We start from the raw sequence: 25034 nt of genomic DNA, 5'->3' as shown, positions 1-25034 counted from the left end.
AGTCTAAAGTTATAAAACCACCTAATGTTGCCTAATTAGTCAGCGAAGCATCTACCTAAATTCATACTAGTGGAACCGTTAATAGAGTACCCACTAGTTGGGGTTTTGTTTATCCTAGGGTGAACAAGGTAATAATAAACAATAGCAATGATAAGGCTATATCAAGGATTAATAGGAAGTGCTAAATAAAACAGTGATAACGCGGGAATTTACATAAAGCGGTAATGCAATAATTTAAATCAAAATAATTTTATAAACTGGGATTCAATATGCTCAAGGGAAATGTGACTTGCCTTGCTCAGAGAGAACGGCCTTCCGAACCTTCGGCGACGACCGCAAACCACGCTTCGAGAACCTTCGGAATGACAGAAGCTACGCGAAGCACACAAGCAAAGCTACAAGCCTATAAAGAAGCAATAACACTACATAACAAGAAAGCACATGGTTCTTTAGGTTATAACAAACATTAGGAGACTTGAACGGGTCGATTCGGGGTTAGTATGATCAAGATATGATCATCCGAAGTTTAATGTTGTTATATGAAGATTTACGGATTATTGTGATTAGGTTTTGCAATTATAAAACATGTGTAAGTGCTAGCCTGGAAAAGACAGGAAGACTGCGCTGTTGACATGCGGACCCCACATGTCAACCTAAGGGACCATGGTAGACCGAGTACACAGAGACGGTCCACGGGTCGACGGAAGCGGACCCCGTGTGTCAACCGAGGCGAGTGGCCGACAAACGGACTCCACTAGACACCACGCGGGCTGCACACGTGGAAACCACGCGACTACCGAGCGGGCACACCAACACGGTCACCACGCACACACGAACGACTACGGACACCAGTACACGGGTACCGGGGTCGACAACCGTACAACGGGCACGGGTGACACCGAAAGGACTAGGACGGGGCAGCGAGAGGACGGATCCTTACCACCACGCGACGAGACGAGAGAACGACGACAACGAACGGGCGCGGCGGAGACGGACGGGCACAACGGAGACGAATGGCGAGGGGACGGCTTCGGCGGCGATCCTTGGACGAAGGCGAGACACGGCCGACACGAGACTTGACGACGTGGAGCCAAGGACGAAGACGACGACGGGGCTGCAGCGGCTCTCTTGAGGAACCACGGGCGGCGAACGCGATCGGCTTGACGGAGTGACGAACGCCACGACGATCGGGAATGACGGGAGGACGACGACGACGACGACCGGGGATGACGAGAAGACGACGATGGCAGCCGACGGCAGCTGCACAGAGGTGAGGCCGGCGTGGGACACGCCGCAGCGATGCCCACGACGGTGGCGGCACAACGAGACGAGGAGCCGGCGAGGAGGAGCGGCCGACCGAAGGGACGTCGGCGACGACGAGGATGGAGAGGAGGCGATGCCGAGGACGACGTCACTAGCTCGTCGCTGCGATGCCGGAGGTGGTGGTGGCGCGGCCGACGGCGCACGGGTGGAGGAAGGGCCGACCGGGGAAATTCCGGCGAGGCGGATGGAGAGGTTCGCGGTGATGTGCGGCGGCTTCCGGGCGAAACCGAGGGGTGGACGAGGTGGAGGGCTATGTCACCGTGCCGAGGGAGGGGACGGCAGCGCCGGCTGACGCACGGGCACGGCGGAAGGGGCTGCCGGAGGAGACGTCGACGAGGAGGAAGGAGAGGCCGGCGCGGCGGCGGCGGTGTTCCGGTGAAATTCGGGCAACGCCGTGGCCTGGCTGGGAAAGAGGACGGCGTTCCGGTGCCGGGAGAGGTGGTGGCGATGTCGGCCGGCGCACAGGGGACGCGGCAGAGGCGGCCAGAGGCGGAACAGTGGCGGCAACGCCATTGTTGCCAGCGGGGATGCACTTCCGGAGGTCTCCGCGGGAAACGGAGGGCAGGCCGGCGAAGAGGAGGCGGCTGCGACGCTGGAGGAGGCGACGGCACAGCCGGACGGCTCTCGGGTGAGGAGGGAGAGGCGGCTGGAGGCAGTCGGCGCGGGGGAAAGAGAAGGGCGACGGCGGGGAGGGGTGGTGAGGCCATGGGAGAAATGCGGGAGGGGGCTAAAACGATAGAACGGAGGATGGGGATTCCATTTTATAGGGGAGGAGAGGGAGCCGGCCACGGGAGAGGCGGGGAACGGCGGCGGAATAGGCCTCGGCGGCCATGGAAGGTGGTTGGGGTTGGCGCGTCCGTTCCCGGCGATTGGGGGCACGATTCAAGGGGGAAATTGAGGGGAATTGAAGAGGAATCAATGGGGATTAAAACCCCCAATTAATTTGGAAAGAGCCGGCTTGAATGGGCGGATTTGGAGGAGGAACGACGCTAGGTTTGCACGGGAGAGAGAAGAGGCCGTGCGGGAGGAAGAAGACGACCTGGGGGTGGGACCCACCGGTCAGGCGCGTGGTCAGCGCGCGTGACGGGCGCGTGCACGCGAGAGGGAGGGGCGGCTCGGGCAGGGGGGCGCGGCTTGGGCCGGGCGGCCGGCCCAGGAGGAGAGGAGGGAGGGGAGGCCCGGGAGAGAGAGGGGAGGGGAGGGAGCTGGGCCGGGAGGGGGAGGGAAGGCCCAAGAGAAGGGAGAGAAGGAGAGGGAGAGAAAGAGAGGGAGGAAGGGAGGACTTTGGCCGCGGGCCGAGAGCGAGAGAGGACTTTGGGCCAGACTTGGCCCAAAGGAGGAAGGAGGATTATTTTTAGGTTTTTCTTTTTAATAAACTTTGATCATAGTTGTTGTTGCTTAATAAATATTTCCGGTACTCTGAAAATTTAAGTAAAATTTGAGGGATCTTTTTAGACCAAGGAGAATTTAACCAAAATTCTCCGGGCCACATTCGAAATTTTCTTGTACGCATTTTAGTGTTTGCCAATTTCTTTTCGAATTTTAATTAATTCTATTATTCCTTTTAGAAAATGATTTTTATTTCGGGATGAATTTATCAGGACGTGACATATATATATATGTACGCATATATATGTATTGAAACATATATATGCATGGTTTATACATATATATATATAAACCATGCAGCAACAGGGCCATGCAAAAAATAAAAAAGGTCAGCTCGATCTTTAGTCCCGGTTGGTGTTACCAACCGGGACTAAAGATCGATCTTTAGTCCCGGTTATTTCACCCGAGACTAAAGATAGCGATCTTTAGTCCTGGATTGGTACTCCCGGTTTGGAAACCGGGACTAAGGAGGGGTTACAAACCGGGACTACAAAGGGTTTCTCCACCAGTGAATACACATGCCTGCACATCGCGCGGGCTAAAGCTGCTAGAAACTGAAGTTTTGACCCCCTGTCCCTAGGCAGTTTTGAACACGTGCGGGACTAAACCACAAACAGCATCCAGAATTAAAAGCATCGGCAAGGTAAAAAACGATATAGAGAATAGTAGGTGCTGCCTAGAATATTTGCGGCACGGCGGCACGTAGGTACGTCAGCTGTTGAGGGCGGGTTTGGAGGTGGGTGTTGGAACCCATCTTCCATGCACGGAAAACGGAGCGATCTATTAGCGCGTGATTAATTAAGTATTAGCTATTTTTTTTTCAAAAATGGATCAATATAATTTGTTTAAACAACTTTTGTATAGAAACTTTTTGAAAAAAAGGCACCGTTTAGCAGTTTAGAAAGCATGCGCGCGGAAAACGAGAGGGGAGTGTTGTGAACTTGCTCTTGCAAACACACCCCAACTCATAATGTCGTGCTCAATCGACACATATGTACTAGATGGTGCCACTGTTTCTACATGACAGTTAACGGCAGGTCTCGTTTAGGTTCAAACTTTTTTCTTCAAATTTCTAACTTTTCCATCACATCAAATGTTTGGACACGTGCATGGAGTATTAAATGTGGACGAAAAAACCAATTACACAGTTTGCATGTAAATCGCGAGACGAATCTTTTGAGCGTAATTACGCCATGATTTAACAATGTGGTGCTACAGTAAACATTCGTTAATGACGGATTAATTAGGCTTAATAGATTCGTCTCGTAGTTTACATGTAGAATATGTAATTTGTTTTGTTATTAGTCTACATTTAATACTTCAAATGTGTGTCCGTATACGTAAAAAAAAATTGACACACGAACTACACACAGCCATATATATGCGCCATAATGCGCCGTATGGTATGTAACATATTGTGTAGATCAGTACTAATGCAATTTAACTGTCAGACGATCTAGCTATGGGTGTTTTTAGTTCACGCCAAAAATAGAATTTTGGTTGAAATTGGAACGATGTGACGGAAAAGTTAGAACTTTATGTGTGTAGGAAAAGTTTTGATGTGATGGAAAAGTTGGAAGTTTGAAGAAAAAGTTTGGAACTAAACTCGGCCTATGTGAGGAGCCACAAATATATAGGGCCTATTTAGATACCATCCAAAAATTTTATACCATTGTTAACGATGAAATTCGGTAAATCATGCATCGGATTTGGAGTTAAGACCGAAGCGGATTTGGAAGGAAATTGGTAACATAAACAAAGTATAAATCGGCTTCAGAACTGCATCGGCTATGGTGTGCATCGGCTGATATCGAATCGGACAGGTAAGCCGATGTACCGATTCTGGCAAGGTGAGATTGGAATCATTGTCGGATTGAGTTGACGTGCTTCATGAGGATTGCCACGCGCGGATTGAGTCCGAAGAAGGCAATTGTATCTATTAATTAGGAATAGTTTGTTAGTTTCCTTTTATCTTTAGGAAAGTGTGTTTAGTATCCAATAAGGACTTTATGTTTCCCTTTTATCTTTAGTTTCTTTCTTGTCCTACAAGGACTAGTATCTACCCATGGGTATAAATATGTACACCCGGGGTCATTGTAATCAATCAATCACGATCAATACAACTACTCTCGGTGCATCGCCACCCCTCTTTACCGAGGTTTTTACTTATCTTCCGGCGGAATTTGGGCACCTGACGCGGGGCTGCATCGTTTAAGTTCGATCTCCGGCGAAGGGGTAAGTCCTACGTTCCGTCGGGCCCTGGCAATTGTATCATCTATATCGGCGTCGTTCAAGGCTGCATCGCTTCGATCTCTTAGATCGCTCTGGTTCGGTTGATATATTTGCCTACCTGATATCTCAATTCTATCTCTAATTGCATTGTGTTTAGAGACGCATCGGTTTAGTTGGAACTGTCTCGGTTAGGTCTGATCTTGTCTTAGCCGATATATCTCTACAATCACGATGTTGTTATAAATAGATTTGTGATATCCATCACATTAGACAGATCTATCGACTCATCGAGTATTAGATTATCATATACAATCTCATGCTGCATCGGTTAGGTTCGACCTACTAGATTGTTGTTGATAATATAAGTCTTGGTAAGCCAATAGGTTCATGCTAATGCTTTATCGGGGTGCTAGCCGATAAGTTATCTGGACGTTGCATCGGCTTATAAGGATTTCATATATGTACAAGCTGGATTTAGCCGATGACAACAAAGGTTTCACTGTTTAATCTAATCTATGGATTTTATGGCATCGGACCTCCAGCCGATGTATGCTTTAACCTTCGGATCAATGCTTATTCTATCGTATCATTGCCAGCCGATTGGTTTCTATTGGATTTTATTATTATTATATTTTATTATCATTAGCCGATTGCCTTTATATCATTATCTACATTGGACATATAGCCGATTGCTCAAAACCCTATCGACATCGGCTGGTATCGGTATCGGCTAGGATTACTCCATCGGCTTGTCAGCCGATCGGCTCATTGATCTATTATTTGCATATCTTATCAGTTGCAAGATCAAACTGACTAGCACACCCACTTCTCATCAACCTTTGGACATGCACTGGAGCTAAGCAGATCTCCTAGGCCAGTGTGTGTTTTTCGCATCAACACATTTTTGGCACGCCAGTGGGACCATGAATTTTATATCCTCATGTCTGAAGAAGAAGTCAATGCCAAGATCATGGTCACAGTGGAGAATTTAACGGAGGAACAGAAGCAACAGATGGAGCAGTTTGTAGCTGATTTTCAAATGCGTTGTCTTCAATGTTTCATCAGGACACCAGAAGGGCCAATTCAGAAGACTCGATTCCCCGAGCCGGTAGTTGAAATACTTCAAGATACAATTGATGAAGCAGTTCATCGCACATTGTTTGATCAATCTGGAGTTTTGGCGGATACATTACAAAATTTGTTCATGGTAACAGTTGATGAGTTAATTTGTCAGAAAAGCCAGCTCGGGGGCAGATTGAAGAACAACAACAGCATCGGCTCGGGGGGCAAGCACATCAGTATCAGCGTGATAAGCTATATCGGCCAGAAGAATCTCAAAGACATCAGAATATAGAAGATTGGGCCGATAGAATTGCAAAGTTAATAGAGGAGCAGTTTGGATTTAATCCCAAGGAACAGACATCTGTGTATCGGTTGCCATATCCCGAGTGGTTTGATAGGGTTCCATTACCACACCGATACAAGGTTCCAGACTTCTCTCAATTCTCAGGGCAAGATGATACATCTACAATGGAACACATCAGCCGATTCGTAGCTCAATGTGGAGAAGCATCGGCTGTCGACGCTTTGCGGATTAGATTGTTTCCTTTATCTTTATCTAGATTAGCATTTACATGGTTTTCTTCTCTACCATACAATTCTATCAATAGTTGGGCCGATTTGGAGAAGCAGTTTCACAGTTATTTCTATAGTAGAGTTTATGAGATGAAACTATCTGAGCTGGCAGCAATTAGGCAAAGGCATGATGAATCTGTGCAGGATTATATTCAGAGATTCAGGGAGATGAGTAGATGCTACAGTTTGGCTCTGACAGATTCTCAGTTAGCCGATCTGGCTTTTCAGGGTTTGATAGCTCCGATCAAGGAGAAATTTTCATCTCAGGAATTCGAAAGCTTATCCCATCTCGCACAGAAGGTAACCTTGAATGAACAAAGGTTTGCAGAAGCTAAGAAGAATTTCAAGTAGATCAATCATGTCTATCCTTACATGTATGATTCTGATGAAGAGGACGATTCCGAAGTAGCAGCAGCCGAGTGGGTCAGGAGTAAGAAAGTTGTGCCATGCCCATGGGTGAGGAGTTCTGGGAAGGAGGAAAGATTTGACTTTGATATCACGAAGGCTGACAAGATTTTCGATTTGTTGCTTCGGGAGAAACAAATTCAACTTCCTGCTGGTCATATAATCCCATCGGCTGAAGAATTAGGCAAAAGGAGGTATTGCAAGTGGCATAATTCTAGTTCTCATTCTACTAATGATTGCAAAGTATTCAGATAGCAGATCTAGGTGGCCATTGAAGGGGGGAAGATCAAATTTGATGATTCAAAGAAGCCGATGAATGTTGATGGTAATCCTTTCCCTGTCAATATGGTACATACATCTGGGAGGGTAGCCGATGTAGCAGATAAATTCGGCTAGAATTATCAACAAGTATCAGAAAAAGTATGACAAGCAGCAGGAGAGGTATTATGAAGAAGATGATGGTGGTATTGATCCTCATTGGGACTGTGAATTCTTCAGATTTTGTTGGAACGAAGGCATGAGGCTACCATCGATCGAAGATTGCCCTGGGTGCAGTAATAATACAGGGAGTTCAAGTCGATCCTACAGTAGAAGTAATCGGCCGAGTCAAAGAAGGGTGTCTGTTCATCAGAGATTGGGCCCGGTTAATCAAGACTGCTACCAGGATGAAGATGAGGGTAGGAAGACTCAATGGTGTCCCTCTGGTATTTTCACAAAGAATCAAAAGAGAAGGGTTCAGAGAATGAGGAACAGAGAACGTTTTTAGGAGGTGCAACAGGAGATTAACCATCGGCTGCGGAAAACAAAGATCAAGCAGGAGTGGCGTGTTAAGAGCACTGTCACAACAGCCGATGAAGTTGAAGCCGATAGAGCAAAAAGGTTGCTCAAGGGTAAGGCTACTGCATCTGCATCGGTGAACATGGTGTTTATGCTACCTACAGAATTTGAAGCTAGGCAAGCCGATGTTGATAATGTTGAAGAGGCATCTGCTAGGCTGGTTTTTGAGAAACCAGAGGGGACAGAAAATCGGCATCTCAAGCCGTTGAATATCAATGGATTTGTTAGCGGGAAGCCGATGTCCAAGATGATGGTTGATAGGGGAGCCGCTATGAATTTGATGCCATACACTACATTTAGAAAGTTGGGTAGTAATTCAGACGATCTCATCAAGACTAACATGGTTCTCAAGGATTTTGGTGGCAATCCATCGGAGACTAAAGGAGTTTTGAATGTGGAGCTGACAGTCGGCAGTAAAACTGTTCCTACAACGTTTTTTGTCATCGATGGGAAGTGTTCCTATAGCCTGTTGATAGGAAGGGATTGGATTCATGCTAATTGTTGTATTCCTTCGACCATGCACCAATGCTTGATTCAATGGCAAGGCGACAAGATTGAAATTATGCCAGTCGATAGGTCAGTTAACGTTGCTAGTGCCGATTTAGCTCTTTGGGAGATGGATGGTATTGATTGCCTGTCTGGAAAAGTTTGGGATGGAGATTTTCTAAAAGTGTCCGATTGTAATATACAGCCGATTGAAGATGGAGAGCCCAAATTATTGTTTTGAGGGCGTCGTGGAGGGTTCAAACGTCTACAACAAGGACGCAGTAGATGATCTCGATGACAAGCAAGGACAGGGTTTCATGTCGGCTGATGATTTGGAGGAAATTGACATAGGTTCAGGCGATAGACCAAGGCCAATATTCATTAGTAAGAATTTATCTCCAGAATTCAGGACCAAGTTGACAGAGCTATTAAAGGAATATAGAGATTGCTTCGCTTGGGAGTATTATGAGATGCCAGGACTCAGCCGATCGATTGTTGAACATCGACTTCCTATTAAACCAGGGGTTAGACCATATCAGCAGCCACCAAGGAGATGTAAAGCCGGTATGCTTGATGCTGTCAAGGCTGAGGTTGCGCGTTTATCTGATGCCGGTTTTATTCGTCCATGCCGATATGCTGAGTGGGTTTCTAATATAGTTCCGGTCATTAAGAAAAATGGCAAAGTCAGGGTGTGCATTGATTTCCGGGATTTGAACAAAGCTACACCAAAGGATGAATACCCAATGCCGGTGGCCGATCAGTTGGTTGATGCTGCTTCAGGGTATAAGATATTAAGTTTTATGGGATGGTTAGGAACTCAAGGATACGAGAGCGCGAACCTCGGCATCGAAGGCCCTATCGTGGAAGGGCCTGAGGGCTTCCTCCAAACCCTCCGCCGCACGGCCATCGCCCCCCCTCGCCGCCGCCGCCGTCATGTTCGCCGCCGGTCGACTGAACCCCTCGAATACCCTCTCCTTGGACTCTCTACTGGGGGAGACTTTCTCTTTTTCTTTTTCTTTTTCTTTTTATTTTTCTTTTTATTTTTCTTTTTACTAATTACTAGCAATGTTGCCCGTGCGTTGCAACGGGTAAAGGTAATTTTAATCATGCATACTGGTGGGAAAAAATATAAAGGACTCATAATCATAATAATATTATTAATGAAATGAAATTGCAGTGACCTTTGGTAAAAAGATAAAAATATATAATTAATTTTCCATTAATTCCATTAGCTAAAAATAATATAATACGAAGTAGAAAATGTTATTCTCAAATTATAGCAATTTTCAAAAAGCATAAATAGAGCAAACTAATTATGTAAATCAAAACAAATTTAATCACCTAAATAAAACAATTAGACCTGTAATTGAAAATCTGTTGCCAGTTCGTTTAAAGATGAGCCTGCGTGTGTGTCGCGACCGAGAAAATTTGCATTTTCCCGAACGCTAGTGTATTAATCCCCGTCCCAGGAAAAGCCGGGGTACACCACACAAACATGATATAAAAGACACATCTTTATTATATCGATAATATTTACATTATTACAAAGGCACTTCAGGCCTGACAAACAAAAATAAACAGCAGCGGACTAGCGGGCCTACGGCTCCATCTTCACAGGCGCTCAACAGGGGGTATAAGCCAGGACTCCATCTAAGACTTCTTCTCCAAAGCTTTTCTTACTGAAGGGGGGGAAAGATAGAGCAAGAATGAGTACAACCACAGTACTCAGCAAGTCACACCGGTAGATGCATGATTAATGCAAGGGGTACAACGGGTAATAATAATAGGGTTAAGTTTTGCAGTAGAGAGCATTTAAAAGACACTTAGTTACTCAAAGCTATTTTGTAAACACAATCCTAAAGCTACACAATATTATTAATCAAGGCCGTGAACCCTCACGAACCTGCCTTAACCCATGGCCTACGATGATTCGGACCGAACTAGCAACCTGACCTGGGTCCCAGCTCGTCTCAAGCCAACCCAGGCCAACCTTTCCACATTTTAGTTGTTAAGCAAATTTTAAGAATTAAACCACTAACTTGTGTACATTGCTAGGCTTGCCCATATCCGAGGGCACGGCTATTCGAATAGATTTACTCTGATCAGAGGTGTACATCTTTACCCACAAGACACATCTTTACTCCGCATTCCATGGCCTTGGAACCCGTCGTAAACATGTGACATAACCCTTCACCCATCCTAGCCGTGAACAAAAGTACCGACCCAACCCTACCTACGGCCGGTATCCGGGGACAGGCAGGCCAGGATTGAGCCCCTAGCAACAGGATCTAGACCGGGTGCGCCACACGCATAAGGGTGAGACCACCCCTGTACTAGCCCAGTGCCATGGCATCTCGACTAACGGGCACTGACCCGTGTAGTCTTCATTTGCCTAGACATCTCGATTACCGAGCCGCAGCTCGTGTAGCCTTCATTTGCCTCAGAGATATCCATCGTCGCAACGACTTCATCCATCTCTATCCGTGTCCTTTTGTTCAGGACTAGACTGAGCACCGAGTTAAGCCTTATCCATTAGACATGTGGTTAGTACGATAGTGCATTGCAACAGAGGCCCGAAGACCGGTCCTTATAGTGACCGAGGTGCTACTAGCAAAACCCTGCACCTCGAGCCCAGCCTAAAACCATTTTGGGAGTTTTGAATAGAGGGGGGAGGAGTGTGTTCAATTCCATCACAAGCCAACCATTCCACAGTGTCCAAATGATATGAGAATTCCCAAAGTCTAAAGTTATAAAACCACGTATTGTTGCCTAATTAATCCGCGAAGCATCTACCTAAGTTCATACTAGTGGAACCATAATAGAGTACCCACTAGTTGGGGTTTTATTTTCCTAGGGTGAACAAGGTAATAATAACAATAGCAATAATAATAAGGTCATAACAGAGGTAAATAGGCATGGCTAAATAAAACAGTGATAATGTGGGAATTTAAATAAAGTGATAATGCATTAATTTAAATCAAAATAATTTTATAAACTGGGATTCAATATGCTCAAGGATGATGTGAATTGCCTTGCTTAGATAGAACAGCCTTCCGAACCTTCGGCGACGACCGCAAACCACGCTTCGGGAACCTCCGGAACGACAGAAGCTACGCGAAGCACACAAGCAAAGCTACAAGCCTATAAAGAAGTAATAACAATACATAAAAAGAAAGCACACGGTTCTTTAGGTTATAACAAACATTAGGAGACTTGAACGGGTCGATTCAGAGTTCGTATGACCAAGATATGATCATCCGAAGTTTAATGCTGTTATATGGAGATTTACGGATTATTGTGATTAGGTTTTGCAACTATAAAACATGTGTAAGCGCTAGCCTGGAAAAGACAGGAAGACTGCGCCGTTGACATATGGACCCCACATGTCAACCTAAGGGACCACAGTAGACCGAGTACACAGAGACGGTCCATGGGTCGACGGAAACAGATCCTGTGTGTCAACTGAGGCAAGTGGTCGACAAACGGACTCCACTAGACACCACACGGCCTGCACACGTGGAAACCACGCGGCTACCGAGCGGGCACACTAACACGGTCACCACACGCACAAGCGAACGACAACCGGCAACAGTACACGGGTACCGGGGTCGACAACCGCACAACGGGCACGGGCGACACCGAAAGGACTAGGACGAGGGCGACGAGGGAGAGATCCTTACCACCACACGACGAGGCGTGGGAACGACAACGACGAACGAGCGAGGCGGAGACGGCTCGGGGACGACGGAGGCGAACGGCGAGGGAACGACTTCGGCGGTGATCCTTGCACGAAGGCGAGACGCGGCCGGTGCAACGCTTGGCGACGCGGAGGCGAGGAAGAAGACGATGACGGGGCTGCGGCACTTGACGGAGCGAGGACGACGAACGAGAATGGCTTGATGGAGGGACGAACGCCACGACGAGCGAAACCGGGAACGACGAGAGGACGACGACGACGACGACCGGGGCCGGCGAGGAGACGACGATGGCAGCTGGCAGCAACTGCAGAGAGGCGAGGACGGCGTGGAACACGCCGCTGCGATGCCGACGACGGTGGCGGCGCAGCGAGACGACGAGCCGGGCGACCGATGGGACGTCGATCGGCGAGGACGAACGGTGACGAGGAAACAACGATGGCAGCCAGCAGCGGCTGCGCGGAGGAGGGGACGGCGTGGAACACACCGCTGCGATGTTGGTGAAGGTGGTGGTGCAGCGGGCCGACGAGCCGACGAGGAGGAAGGAGAGGCCGGCGCGGGCGACGGCGTTTCAACGAAATTCGGGCGACGCCGTGGCCTGGCCGGGAAAGAGGACGGTGCTCCGGTGCCGGGAGAGGTGGTGGCGAAGTCGGCCGGCGCACAGGGGACGCGGCAGAGGCGGCCGAAGGTGGAACAGTGGTGGCAACGCCACTGTTGCCGGCAGGGATGCACTTCCGGAGGTCTCCGCGGGAAACAGAGGGCAGGCCGACGAAGAGGAGGCGGCTGCGATGCTGGAGCAGGCGACGGCACGGCCGGCCGGCGTGCTGACGCGGCGGCAGGGGCGGCTGAAGATGGCCGGCGGCACGGGAGAGAGAGGAGGACGACGGGGAGAGGTGGTGAGGCCACGGGAAGTAAAGTCCAGCTCAAGGGACATAAAGTGAACTTATTCCATACGGAGCGTACACGCGGTCCATGAGGCGGCCCAATAGTGTGGGTGGCCTGGGAATAGAATCCGGGAGGAACAACTTAAGCGACCTAAAGTGAACTTATTCCGTGTGGGCGGCCTGTGAGTAGGGTTCGGCCTGACGCGGGAGAAGCTAGAGCCGTCCGATCTGGTAGACGGTCCTGATTGATCCCGACCTATATAAAAGTTCAACAGCCCAAACCCTAACCCTAAAATCATTTCCCCACCTCTCTCTCAAAACAACGTGGCGGCGGCCCGACGTACCAACATCCCTGCGACGGCGGTGGCGGTTCGGCAGCGACGGCGACACCCTACCCTTCCGCCGTCGGCGTTTTCTTAGTGTTCTTGAATCTGATGTTGTATTTTTGTAGTAGTGTTTTCTTTAGGATTTAGGTCCAAATTTGATGCGGTCTCTCATTATTTTTTTCTTTTGCCATCGGAGAGGGATTGAAGCGGGATCGATCGCACGTGCGATGGAATGGAATTTTTTTTTGACAGACAAAAACTATAACCAAGCCATACAAATTTTTTAATTAGGTATATATAGATATTGAATCGGACTTTCCTTTTTTTTCATGTTTTTTTCGCCCCTTTTTCGTTACTACGGATGACGGAAACGTCTTTAACTTTTTTTTACCGCGTCATATATAATCGGATTCGATTTTTTTTCACTCGATTTCTTTTTCACGCTTTTTTTCACGGACGGACGACAGAAACACCTTTTAATTTTTTAAGTAAGTAGAGATAGAGATAGAGATACATATAGAGAGAAAGAGAAACAGAAAATCTTTTTTCGCAACTTTTTTTTTGAATCGGACAAAAAAATTGTTTTTTACCGCGTCGATGGAATCGGATTCGATTTGTTTTTTTACCACATCGTATTTTTTCGATTTTCTTTGGAATTGGGCATATTCTTTTTCGCCTTTATTTTACCGCGTCGATAGAGTCGGATTCGTTTAGATTTTTTTTCCCTTTTTTCGCTCTTTTTTGATTTGTATAATTTTTTTGCCTTTTTTTACCTCGTCGACGGAGTCGGATTCGTTTCGATTTTTTCCCCTTTTTTTCCCTTTTTTGGATCTGTATATTTTTTTCTCCCTTTTTTACCGTGTTGATGTAGTCAGATTGGTTTCGGTTTTTTTCCCCTTTTTTTCGCCCGTTTTTTTATCGGACATATTTGCTTTATTTTCTTTTTTTGGCCCTTTTTTTCCTTTTTTTCGTCCCTTTTGAATCGGACATATTTGGTTTTTTTTCGCCCGCAGTTTTTTTCCCTTTTTTCGTCTTTTTTTTATCGGACAGATTTGGTTTTTTTCGCCTGCTTTTTTAGCCCGGTTTTTTAGCACGGTTTTTTCGTCCGCGGTTTTTTTTAAGTAGTACAGAATTGGGATTTGGGGAATGGTCGAATCGGAAGCTAAATGATGGGCTCGGAAACGGCCCAGTAAAACTGTGAGTCTGTGAGGCCTTTAGGCGGTCTAGCATGAAAAAACGTCCATAAAATAACATCCATCAACCGTAAAACCAGTCATACAAGCTTCCTCAATTATCGAAAACAGTTTATTCTGTGTCTTTTAGCGTGTGGACGAGGTTTTTTTTTATCATATAAGGTGTATTTTCTCCGTCGATGTTCGTCGGAGCTCCACCTAGCAATTACTATTCGAGAGCATCTTAAATCTCGTCGTCTAGAATATAATATTGTAAATTTCAACATACAATTATATCAAATCATCTTCCCTGTAATTTTCACAACATTTTAAATAATCATTTCTATAATATTTTACTAACACTTATTCATCCATGAATTCAGCAACAAAGTGAGATATTACATAGTTTCATCTAGAGTCACGTCTTATCGCCGTGATTTCTCCCCTACTACAAGCCCCATAGCTTGGGTCGCTCCGAGTTTCTCGCTGAGTCAGGTGGCTAGTGCGTGTGAGTTGGTCTCGGAGCTTCAGCAATGTGACTGTCACCTCAACACCTGAGTCTAATAGACCTACCCTGACTGCATCACCATAGTGTAGACCTCCTCATCTCTCTCGATACTTCCAGATTTGGTAAAGAGAGACGGATAAAACCTCCTCCAAACACCGCCACCCTCATGGATGCGGAGCACAAGCTCCTTCCTAGGGGTACGGTCGTCGACGAGCTCAAGCTTGCAAAGCACAGTACAGAGGCAAGCACTCACCTCTATGAATAAACGCACAAAACACATTAATCGTACGAGTACCTTTGATCACTTCTTTAGCACATCAACGACCCCAAGCATGTTTGGCTCTGTTATGCTTGCAAAATTATCCGCCTACAAGCCTGCCATAACTTTGTCGGAGTAGAGAATGAACATGACCATACAAGAGAGTTGAGGTGATTTAAAATGCAACAAACATGAAGTTAGCTAGTCCAAAATGAAGAGCTTGGATTAAGGGTGTTCAAAAGTATACTTATACAACAAAAGGTGTCCCAAAGTACAATCCACTCAAATAGACGGAGTAAATTAACGATCTTGCCCAGGCACATTGCGTCCTTTGTCCTTCCTGATATTACTACCTTAGAGACGTAGGACAAATAACAAATGCCAAACTGTAAAATGTATTAAAATGGTTCAGATTTTAATAGCCCAAATAGCAATGGATTTTAGCCAAAATAAAGAGATTTGAATGAATACCCAACATTTTTCTAATTTTTATTTCTAGCAACCATTGATCCAAATCGAACGGCCGAAACTCGCGCCACGCAAAACCACGATAAATAACGGCTTTCCTCCGCGAAATCACATTCCCATCTGCCCCTCTCCTGATCTCTTCCTCCCTGCCCTCCCTAAACCCTAACCTCCCAAACCGCGCGGCCGCCGCCGCCGGCGAACTTCGCGGCGGCGATGGCGCTGTACCTGCTGTTCGAGTCGGCGTCGGGGTACGCGCTGCTCCACGCCCACGGCGTCGACGAGATCGGGCAGGGCGTGGACGCCGCCCGCGCCTCCGTGCTGGAGCTCCAGCGATTCAGCAAGGCCGTCAAGCTCGCCGGCTTCTCCCCCTTCTCCTCCGCCGTCGACGCGCTCAACCAGTGCAACGCCATCTCCGAAGGTACGGCGCCCTCTCGTGAATGATAGGTGATCGAGGTGATGGACTGATGGTGATGGGTGAGTGGTCGTGCAGGGATTATGACCGATGAGCTGAGGAGCTTCCTGGAGCTCAATTTGCCTAAGGTGAAGGAGGGGAAGAAGGCTAAGTACAGCGTCGGTGTCATGGAGCCCAAGGTCGGGTCCCATATCTCCGAGGCCACCGGGATCCCCTGCCAGTGCAATGAGTTCGTCCAGGAACTGCTCCGTGGAGTGCGGCTACATTTCGATCATTTCATTGATCAACTCAAGGTGGTTGATTTCACTTTTGCGCTTATATCTAGTGTATGTTTGACGTGGTGTTGTTTGACTGATCTGAATGGGGGCGTGTTGGGGTGGATGGTAGCACTATGCCTTCTGCAGTTCTGCATTAGTGCAGTCTCAGTTCCTGGGAAAACTTGAAATCCTGATCAAATTACAAATTCTAATGCTCCTAGCTTAAAATTTTATTTTGCGTGATTTTGGTCTGTAGAGTTACTGTCTATAGGATTTTACTAATTGGTGCTTGACGCAGCATCTTTGTTATCCAGTGTAACTTAACTAGACTATGAAGTGAATTGCCTGGAACTCCATACAGAGAGGTTCTCTTGATAACCCTCTGTTATTGCTACCATGTTTGTTGGACTGCAATGCTTTGATGCTTTCATATGTTCCATGCATAAAATGGTTATTTTTCCTATTCTTGTTTGTTTACCTGCTTCTTTGTTTTCGATTGCAGCCAACTGACTTGGAAAAGGCTCAGCTAGGCCTGGGGCATAGCTATAGCAGGGCAAAGGTTAAGTTCAATCTGAACCGTGTGGATAACATGGTAATTCAAGCGATCTTTTTGTTGGATACGCTTGATAAAGATATCAATTCCTTCTCCATGAGAGTGAGGTTTGTTTTCATCTTTTGCTTAATTTACCTGTTCACTGTTTAGTCTTTTATTTAGATTTTTTTGATGTTGTGACTGGAACTCAATCACCTCAATTTTGTTTTGATGCTGTTGTGTCCTGAGAATATTCTAGTTGTTTGTTCTTGATTTCATATGCTCCATGGTAGAGGATTCCTATGACATGCTGCAAGTGCATGTGAGTTAGTTTATGACTAGAACACCCTCCTGTATATTTTTAGTAGTTGTTAGTATAATCTGGTTCTTAGTTTGTCAAGCCTCTTCTTTATGGTTCTTCTTAGGACTATCTGCGGCTATATGCTATTGAGATATCAAACTGTCCACATGGCATTATCTCATGTCTTGTTATGCTTATGATGAGCGTGGTAACAAACTAATTTTTACCAATTTCGTTGATTCAATATGTTAAAAAATATTCTGTGCGATATTGGTATCGATGTAATAAATTGGTTCTTAACCACAATGCAGGTAATGGTATTCTTGGCACTTTCCTGAGCTGGTCAAAATCGTGAACGATAACTACATTTATTCTAAGATTGCAAAGTTTGTGGTGAATAAATCTGATTTAGAAGAAAAAGACATCCCAGCTTTGGCAGATCTAACTGGAGATGAGGACAAGGCAAAAGAAATTGTTGAAGCAGCAAAGGCATCTATGGGTAACTATAATAGAATATGTCCCATAATTGACTGTCCCTAATAGTCACAGGAGTGGCTTTTTGCCGGTTTACTTATGTTCTCCATGGTGTTTTCAGGCCAGGATCTTTCACCAGTTGATTTGATCAATGTCCAACAGTTCGCACAAAGGGTCATGAATCCATCTGAATACAGAAAAAATCTTTATGAGTATCTGGTAACAAAGATGAATGACATTGCACCAAATCTGACATCATTGATTGGTGAAATTGTTGGAGCCCGGTTAATCTCTCATGCTGGCAGTGTTTCAAATCTTGCGAAGTGCCCTGCTTCCACTCTTCAAATTCTTGGCGCTGAAAAGGCACTTTTCCGGTACTTAATGCTTATGATCTTATATTGTTTCAATCCCTCATTGGTTATTGTCAGTTCCTTTCAAAGTGAAATATTGATAACCTTTGGACCTTTATGCTTGTAAAAATAATCTATTCCTCTCTCAATTTAACTGCAGAGCTCTGAAAACTCGTGGTAACACACCCAAATATGGCCTCATATTTCACTCGTCTTTTATTGGCCGTGCGTCAACTAAGAACAAGGGTAGAATGGCTCGATACTTGGCAAATAAATGTTCTATTGCTTCACGCATTGACTGTTATTCAGGTTAGTTTGAGAACTTTGTTAGCATACTTTACACATACTTATTATCTGATCTAAGTTCTTTTTGCATTTGATTGTGGATTCCAGAGTTGAATACCTCAGTTTTCGGTCAGAAGCTGCGCGAACAAGTTGAGGAGAGACTAGACTTATATGACAAGGGTATTGCACCACGAAAGAACCTTGATGTGATGAAAGCTGCTATTGATGATATGACAAATGCCGCCTCAGAGGATGGCGATGGTAAGGATATGACTCTTTGTTCATTGGTATCCATTACTTATGCCCAAATCTTATTTCGTGTAACATATTCTTTTTTAATTTACACCCTGCCCAAAACTTCTTTTTCAGGCAAAGAGAAAAGCAACGCGTCTGCTAAGAAAAGTAAGAAAAAGAAGTCTAAAGGAGAGATCGATGGTGAAGAAATGGACCTTGATAAGCAGATCCAGGTGGCCATTGAGGGATGAAAGATTAAATTTGATGATTCAAAGAAGCCGATGAAGGTCGATGGTAATCCTTTCCCTGTTAATATTGTACATACATCTGGAAGGACAGTCGATGGAGGGAAAAGTCGGAATTTTCAGATAAGTTCGGCTAGAATTATTAACAAGTATCAGAAGAATTATCATAAACAGCAGGAGAGGTATTATAGAGAATATGATGGTGGTTTTGATCTTCATTGGGACTGTGAGTTCTTCAGATTCTGTTGGAATGAAGGTATGAGGCTACCATCGATTGAAGACTGCCCTGGATGTAGTGATAATGTAGGGAGTACAAGCCGATCTTACAATAGGGGTAATCGGCTGAGTCAGAAAAGGTTACCTGTTCATCAGAGATTGGGCCCAGTTAATCAGGATTGCTATCAGGATGAAGATAGGAAGAATCAATGGTGTCCTTCTAGTATTTTCACAAAGAATAAAAAAAGAAGGGTTCAAAGAATGAGGAACAGGGAACGTTTTCAGGAGGTCCAACAAGAGATCAACCATCGGCTAAAGAAAACAAAGACCAAGCAGGAGTGGCTTGTTAAGAGCACGGTCACAACAGCCGATGAAGCTAAAGCAGACAAGGAAAAAAGATTGCTCAAGGGTAAGGCTACTGCGTCCGCATCAGTAAACATGGTTTTTATGCTACCTGCGGAATTTGGAGCAAAGGAGGCCGATGTTGATGATGTTGAAGAAGCCTCTGCTAGATTGGTTTTGTCACCAGAACAAGCGATTTTTGAGAAACCAGAAGGGGCAGAAAATCGGCATCTCAAGCCGTTGTATGTTAATGGATTTGTCAAAGGGAAGCCGATGTCCAAGATGATGGTTGATGTAGGAGCCGCTATAAATTTGATGCCATATGCTACATTCAGAAAGTTGGGTAGAAATTTAGATGATCTCATCAAGACCAACATGGTTCTCAAGGATTTTGGTGGCAATCCATCGGAGACTAAAGGAGTTTTGAATGTGGAGCAGACAGTCGGCAGTAAGACCGTTCCTACAACGTTTTTTGTCATCGATGGGAAGGGTTCCTATAGCCTGTTGCTTGGAAGGGATTAGATTCATACAAATTGTTGTATTCCTTCAACCATGCACCAGTGTTTGATTCAATGGCAAGGTAACAAGATTGAGATTGTGCCAGCCGACAGCTCAGTTAATGTTGCTAGTGCCGATTTAGCTCTTTGGGAGATGGATGGCATTGATTGCCTGTCTGGAAAAGTTTGGGATGGAGATTTTCTAAAAGTGTCCGATTGTGATATACAACCAATTGAAGATGGAGAGCCCAAATTTTTATTTTGAGGGCGTCGTGGAGGGTTCAAACGTCTACACGAAGGACACGGTAGATGATCTCGATGACAAGCAAGGACGGGGTTTCATGTCGGCTGATGATTTGGAGGAAATTGACAGGTCCGGGAGACAGACCAAGGCCGACATTTATCAGTAAGAACTTATCTCCGGAATTCAGAACCAAGTTGATAGAGCTTTTAAAGGAATACATAGATTGCTTTGCTTGGGAGTATTATGAGATGCCAGGACTCAGCCGATCAATTGTTGAATATCGGCTTCCTATTAAACCGGGGGTTAGACCATATCAGCAGCCGCCGAGGAGATGTAAAGCCGATATGCTCGATGTTGTCAAGGCTGAGGTTAAACGTTTGTACGATGCTGGTTTCATACGTCCATGCCGATATGCTGAGTGGGTTTATAATATAGTTCCGGTCATCAAGAAGAATGGCAAGGTCAGGGTGTGCATCAATTTTCGGGATTTAAACAAGGCTACCTCTAAGGATGAGTACCCGATGACGGTGGCCGATCAATTAGTTGATGCTTTTTCAGGACATAAGATATTAAGTTTTATGGATGGCAACGTAGGTTATAATCAAATCTTTATGGCAGAAGAAGACATTCATAAGACGGCTTTTAGGTGTCCTGGTGCAATCGGCTTATTTGAGTGGGTTGTGATGACTTTCGGCTTGAAGAGCGCTGGAGCTACATATCAAAGGGCCATGAATTACATATTCCATGATCTGATCGGCTAGTTGGTTGAAGTTTACATTGATGACGTGGTTGTTAAGTCAAAGGAAATAGAAAACCATATAGCCAATTTGAGGAAGGTTTTTGAGAGAACTAGAAAATATGGCTTGAAGATGAATCCAACGAAGTGTGCTTTTGGCGTATCGGCTAGCCAGTTTTTGGGATTTCTTGTTCATGAGAAGGGGATTGAAGTTGCCTAGAGAAGCATTAATGCAATCAAGAAGATTCAGACAAGAAGTTGTAGGAGTTGATCGGCAAGGTGAATTTCGTTAGGAGGTTTATTTCTAATTTATCTAGTAGATTAGAACCTTTTACACCTTTGTTGAGATTGAAAGGCGATCAAAAATTTACCTGGGGGGCAGAGCTACAGAGGGCTTTGGACAACATTAAAGATTACCTTAGTTCTCATCCAGTTTTAATCCCTCCACAGAAAGGCATGCCTTTCAGATTATATCTATCGGCCGGTGAGAAGTCAATCGGCTCAGTTTTAATCCAGGAACTTGATGGTAAGGAGAGAGCAATTTTCTATTTAAGTCGAAGGCTCTTGGATGCAGAAACAAGGTATTCTCCTGTGGAAAAATTGTGCTTGTGTTCATATTTTTCTTGCACGAAATTAAGGCATTATCTATTGTCCAATGAATGCACTGTGATATGTAAAGCCGATGTGGTCATGTATATGCTATCGGCTCCAATTTTGAAAGGGAGAGTTGGAAAGTGGATATTTGCTTTAACAGAATTAGATCTTTGATATGAATCACCAAAGGCGATTAAGGGACGAGCTATAGCCGATTTTATTGTGGAACATCGTGATGACTCAATCGGCTCAATCGATATTGTACCCTGGATTTTGTTTTTCGATGGATCTGTGTGCACTCATGGTTGTGGTATCGGCTTAGTTATAATTTCCCCTCGGGGGGCAAGTTTCGAGTTAGCCTATACAATTAAGCCTTACGCAACTAACAATCAGGCTGAGTATGAAGCGGTTCTCAAGGGGTTGCAATTGCTTAAGGAAGTCGAAGCCGATGCTATTGAAATTATGGGTGATTTTTTGTTGGTGATCAGTCAATTGGCAGGGGAATATGAGTGCAAAAATGATACGTTGATGATCTATAATGAGAAGTGCCGGGAATTGGTGAGTGGTTTTTGGCTGGTAACTTTGAAGCATGTGTCTCGGGAACAAAATGTTGAAGCTAATGATTTGGCTTAGGGGGCATCAGGATACAAGCTGATGGTGAAGGATATCAAGGTAGAAGTTGCTGCAATTACAGCCGATGATTGGAGGTATGACCTGTATCAGTATTTGCAAGATCCATCTCAATCGGCTTCTCGGAAATTGCATTATAAGGCTTTGAAGTACGCCTTGTTGGATGGTGAGTTATATTATCGGACGATTGATGAGATGTTGTTTAAATGTTTGAGTGCCGATCAAGCTAAGGTCATAATGGGCGAAGTACATGAAGGTATATGTGGTACTCACAAATCGGCTCATAAGATGAAGTGGTTGCTTATGCGTGCAGGGTATTTTTGGCCGGCAATGTTAGAGGATTGCTTCCGATATTACAAGGGATGTCAGGATTGTCAAAAGTTTGGAGCGATTCAATGAGCGCCAGCATCGACTATGAATCCTATTATCAAGCCCTGGCTGTTTACAGGATAGGGAATGGATATGATCGGTCAAGTTAATCCACCTTCAAGCAAGGGACATAAATTTATATTGGTTACGACCGATTATTTCACCAAGTCGGTAGAAGCTGTTCCTTTGAAGAAAGTTGATTCAGGGGATGCTATCCAGTTTGTCAAAGAGCATATAATCTACCGATTTGGCATTCCTCAAACGATAACGACCGATCAGGGATCAATATTTGTGTCCGATGAGTTCGTCCAGTTTTCCGATAGCATGGGTATTAAGTTGTTGAATTCTTCTCCATATTATGCATAAGCTAATGGACAAGCCGAGGCGTCGAACAAGAGTTTGATCAAGTTGATTAAGAGAAAGATTTCTGATTTTCCTCGGCAATGGCATACAAGGTTGGCAGAAGCATTATGGTCTTATCGGATGGCTTGTCATGGATCGATCCAAGTTCCTCCTTATAAGCTTGTTTATGGGCATAAGGCAGTTTTACCATGGGAGATTAGAATCGGCTCAAGACGGATTTATTTGCAGAATGAATTGACAGCCAATGAATATTATAATCTCATGGCCGATGAAAAAAAAGATTTGGTTCAATCAAGATTGCGAGCTCTTGCAAAAGTTACCAGGGATAAGGAAAGGGTTGCTCGGCATTATAACAAGAAAGTGGTGCCTATGTCTTTTTCTGACGGAGAGCTTGTTTGGAAATTAATCCTGCCGATAGGAACTCGAGATAACAAATTCGGCAAGTGGTCACCAAATTGGGAATGACCGTTTCAAATACATAAGGTTGTGTCCAAGGGATCTTACATGTTGCAAGGACTCGATGGAGAGGTTTATGGACGAGCACTTAATGGCAAATATTTGAAGAAATATTATCCAAGCGTATGGATTAATTCATGATCGGCTGAGTCTGTCGATACATGTAAAGCCGATGTGATTACTATCGTCTTTAGATGGCTGATATGGTTGTGTCGCCCTTAGTGGGTTTTGTTGTCTTGTCATAATCTATTGAGTTTTGCCGATGTATGATTGCCGATATAATTATATCGCCCTTAGCAGTTTTTTTTTGTGATCTTATCATAATCGGTTGTGTTTTGCCAATATATGATGGCCGATATTTTATATATCGCCCTTAGTCCAAATTGTAATTTTATCAATGCCTTCGTCATTGCAAAATTAGGGGGGCACATACATAAAAATAATACAAAAATTGTGGGTTTTCAATGCAAAAAAAGTTACATTAATCATATCACAAAGGACATATGATTTTTACAGCTGATTGCAAAATTACTAAGTCCTTATTGCAGCCAATCACGCAGACAGGTAGCGCTGGATAGCCGATATTGCCTTTTGCCTGATTTCTTCAACTTCAGCAATTGCTTGGGCGTCTTGAGCATCGGTTCCAGGGATGACCTTGAAGAATTTAGTTATATCAGCCACATTCTTGATGGCCGATTTCAGTCTGGACTTCTGTTCTTCGACAGCCTTTGGGAGATCGGCTAATTTCTTCTGCTCAAAAGCCAGTTTGGCGTTGCATTCTTCCAGTTGAGACAAGAGGTCTATTTTGCGAGCCTCGAGCTGATCTATATTGGTTTGTATCGGCCCGATTGAGAGTTGATCCAACTTAGCTTTTTCTTCATGTACGAGCTGTTGATTAGCTTGGATGGTGGCCTCGATGTTCTTGCGCTCCCGTCGATCGGCTAATATCTGCCTAGCCTTCTCCAGCTTGAATTGGTGTTGTTCAAGATAAACAACTGGGGTGAGGGCATTAACTAGCTCAGCTGGGGTGAGGGCATTAACCACCAGATTGTCCAAAGATGCTTCTAGCCGATGGGATATATCTTCAAGAGTTCTTTTAATATCTTCGGCTAAGGGAGCTAGGGTTTTGCTGAATGTTTCCTCTTCTGTCTCTTCATTAAGATAATCTTTGATATCAAAAGAGAACAGATCGGCTAAGACCTGCAAAAGGAAATTTGAGGACAGTTAAATATCAGAATATGCCATACAGCCGATCTGGAATTTTTAAAGATAAAACTTACTGGGATAGCAGGAGCAGCTGGTTGTTCTTCTTCCTCAATGTTGTGGCTACCTGTAGCTGATGGAGTACGATTGCTTGACATTGGCTGTACAGGAGGTGAAGGATAAGGAGGCTGAAAGAAACAAGTGTTGATTGTCATCGGTTACGAACATATTTAAAGGATTTTACAGAGGGAACCTTACCGGTGGAACTGGTTTAGATGGTGCTGGTGTCGATTTCTTCTTCACACCAGTCTTATTTTTCTGCAAAGAAGATATCAATAAGCAGTCAACTTTGCAAATTTTTTCAAGAAATAATCAAGGTAAAGTATTTACCCTTGAGAAGTGAGCTGGAGCAGTAGGAGTTGGAGGTGTCTTTTTAGGCAAAGCCGATGGTGTTTTATCTCCCAAGTCACTCAGTTCAGCTGCTGCTTGGTCAACATCTTCTTCGATTTCCTCTTCATCCAGGGCTTCTTCTATGGATGGATCTAAGGCAGGCAAATCATCGGCTGGTCTGGGTTTCTGCTTCTTGGCCTTTTTCTTGGGAGCCAGAGCCGATGGATCAATAGCTGATGCCTTGGATTTCCTTTTTCTCAGTTGCCCTTGGAGTAGACTTGAGGT

The 25034-nt window shown here is 44.9% G+C and overlaps 1 protein-coding gene across 1 annotated transcript; it reads left to right on the top strand.

Moving 5' to 3' along the window:
- The first annotated feature begins 15832 nt into the window (after positions 1–15832).
- Positions 15833–18807, top strand: LOC127760128 (uncharacterized). The gene is given in 8 exon segments (XM_052284343.1): positions 15833–16037; positions 16110–16324; positions 16791–16948; positions 17433–17620; positions 17717–17969; positions 18106–18254; positions 18339–18491; positions 18600–18807. Coding segments are annotated over 8 exon segments (1437 nt in total). The 3' UTR covers positions 18716–18807.
- Positions 18808–25034: the final 6227 nt, after the last annotated feature.

This window comes from Oryza glaberrima, chromosome 1 (assembly GCF_000147395.1).
Source record: "Oryza glaberrima chromosome 1, OglaRS2, whole genome shotgun sequence".
Lineage (NCBI taxonomy): Eukaryota > Viridiplantae > Streptophyta > Magnoliopsida > Poales > Poaceae > Oryza > Oryza glaberrima.
The sequence above is the reverse complement of the archived record's forward strand: the minus strand, read 5'-3'. Positions and strand labels throughout refer to the sequence as shown.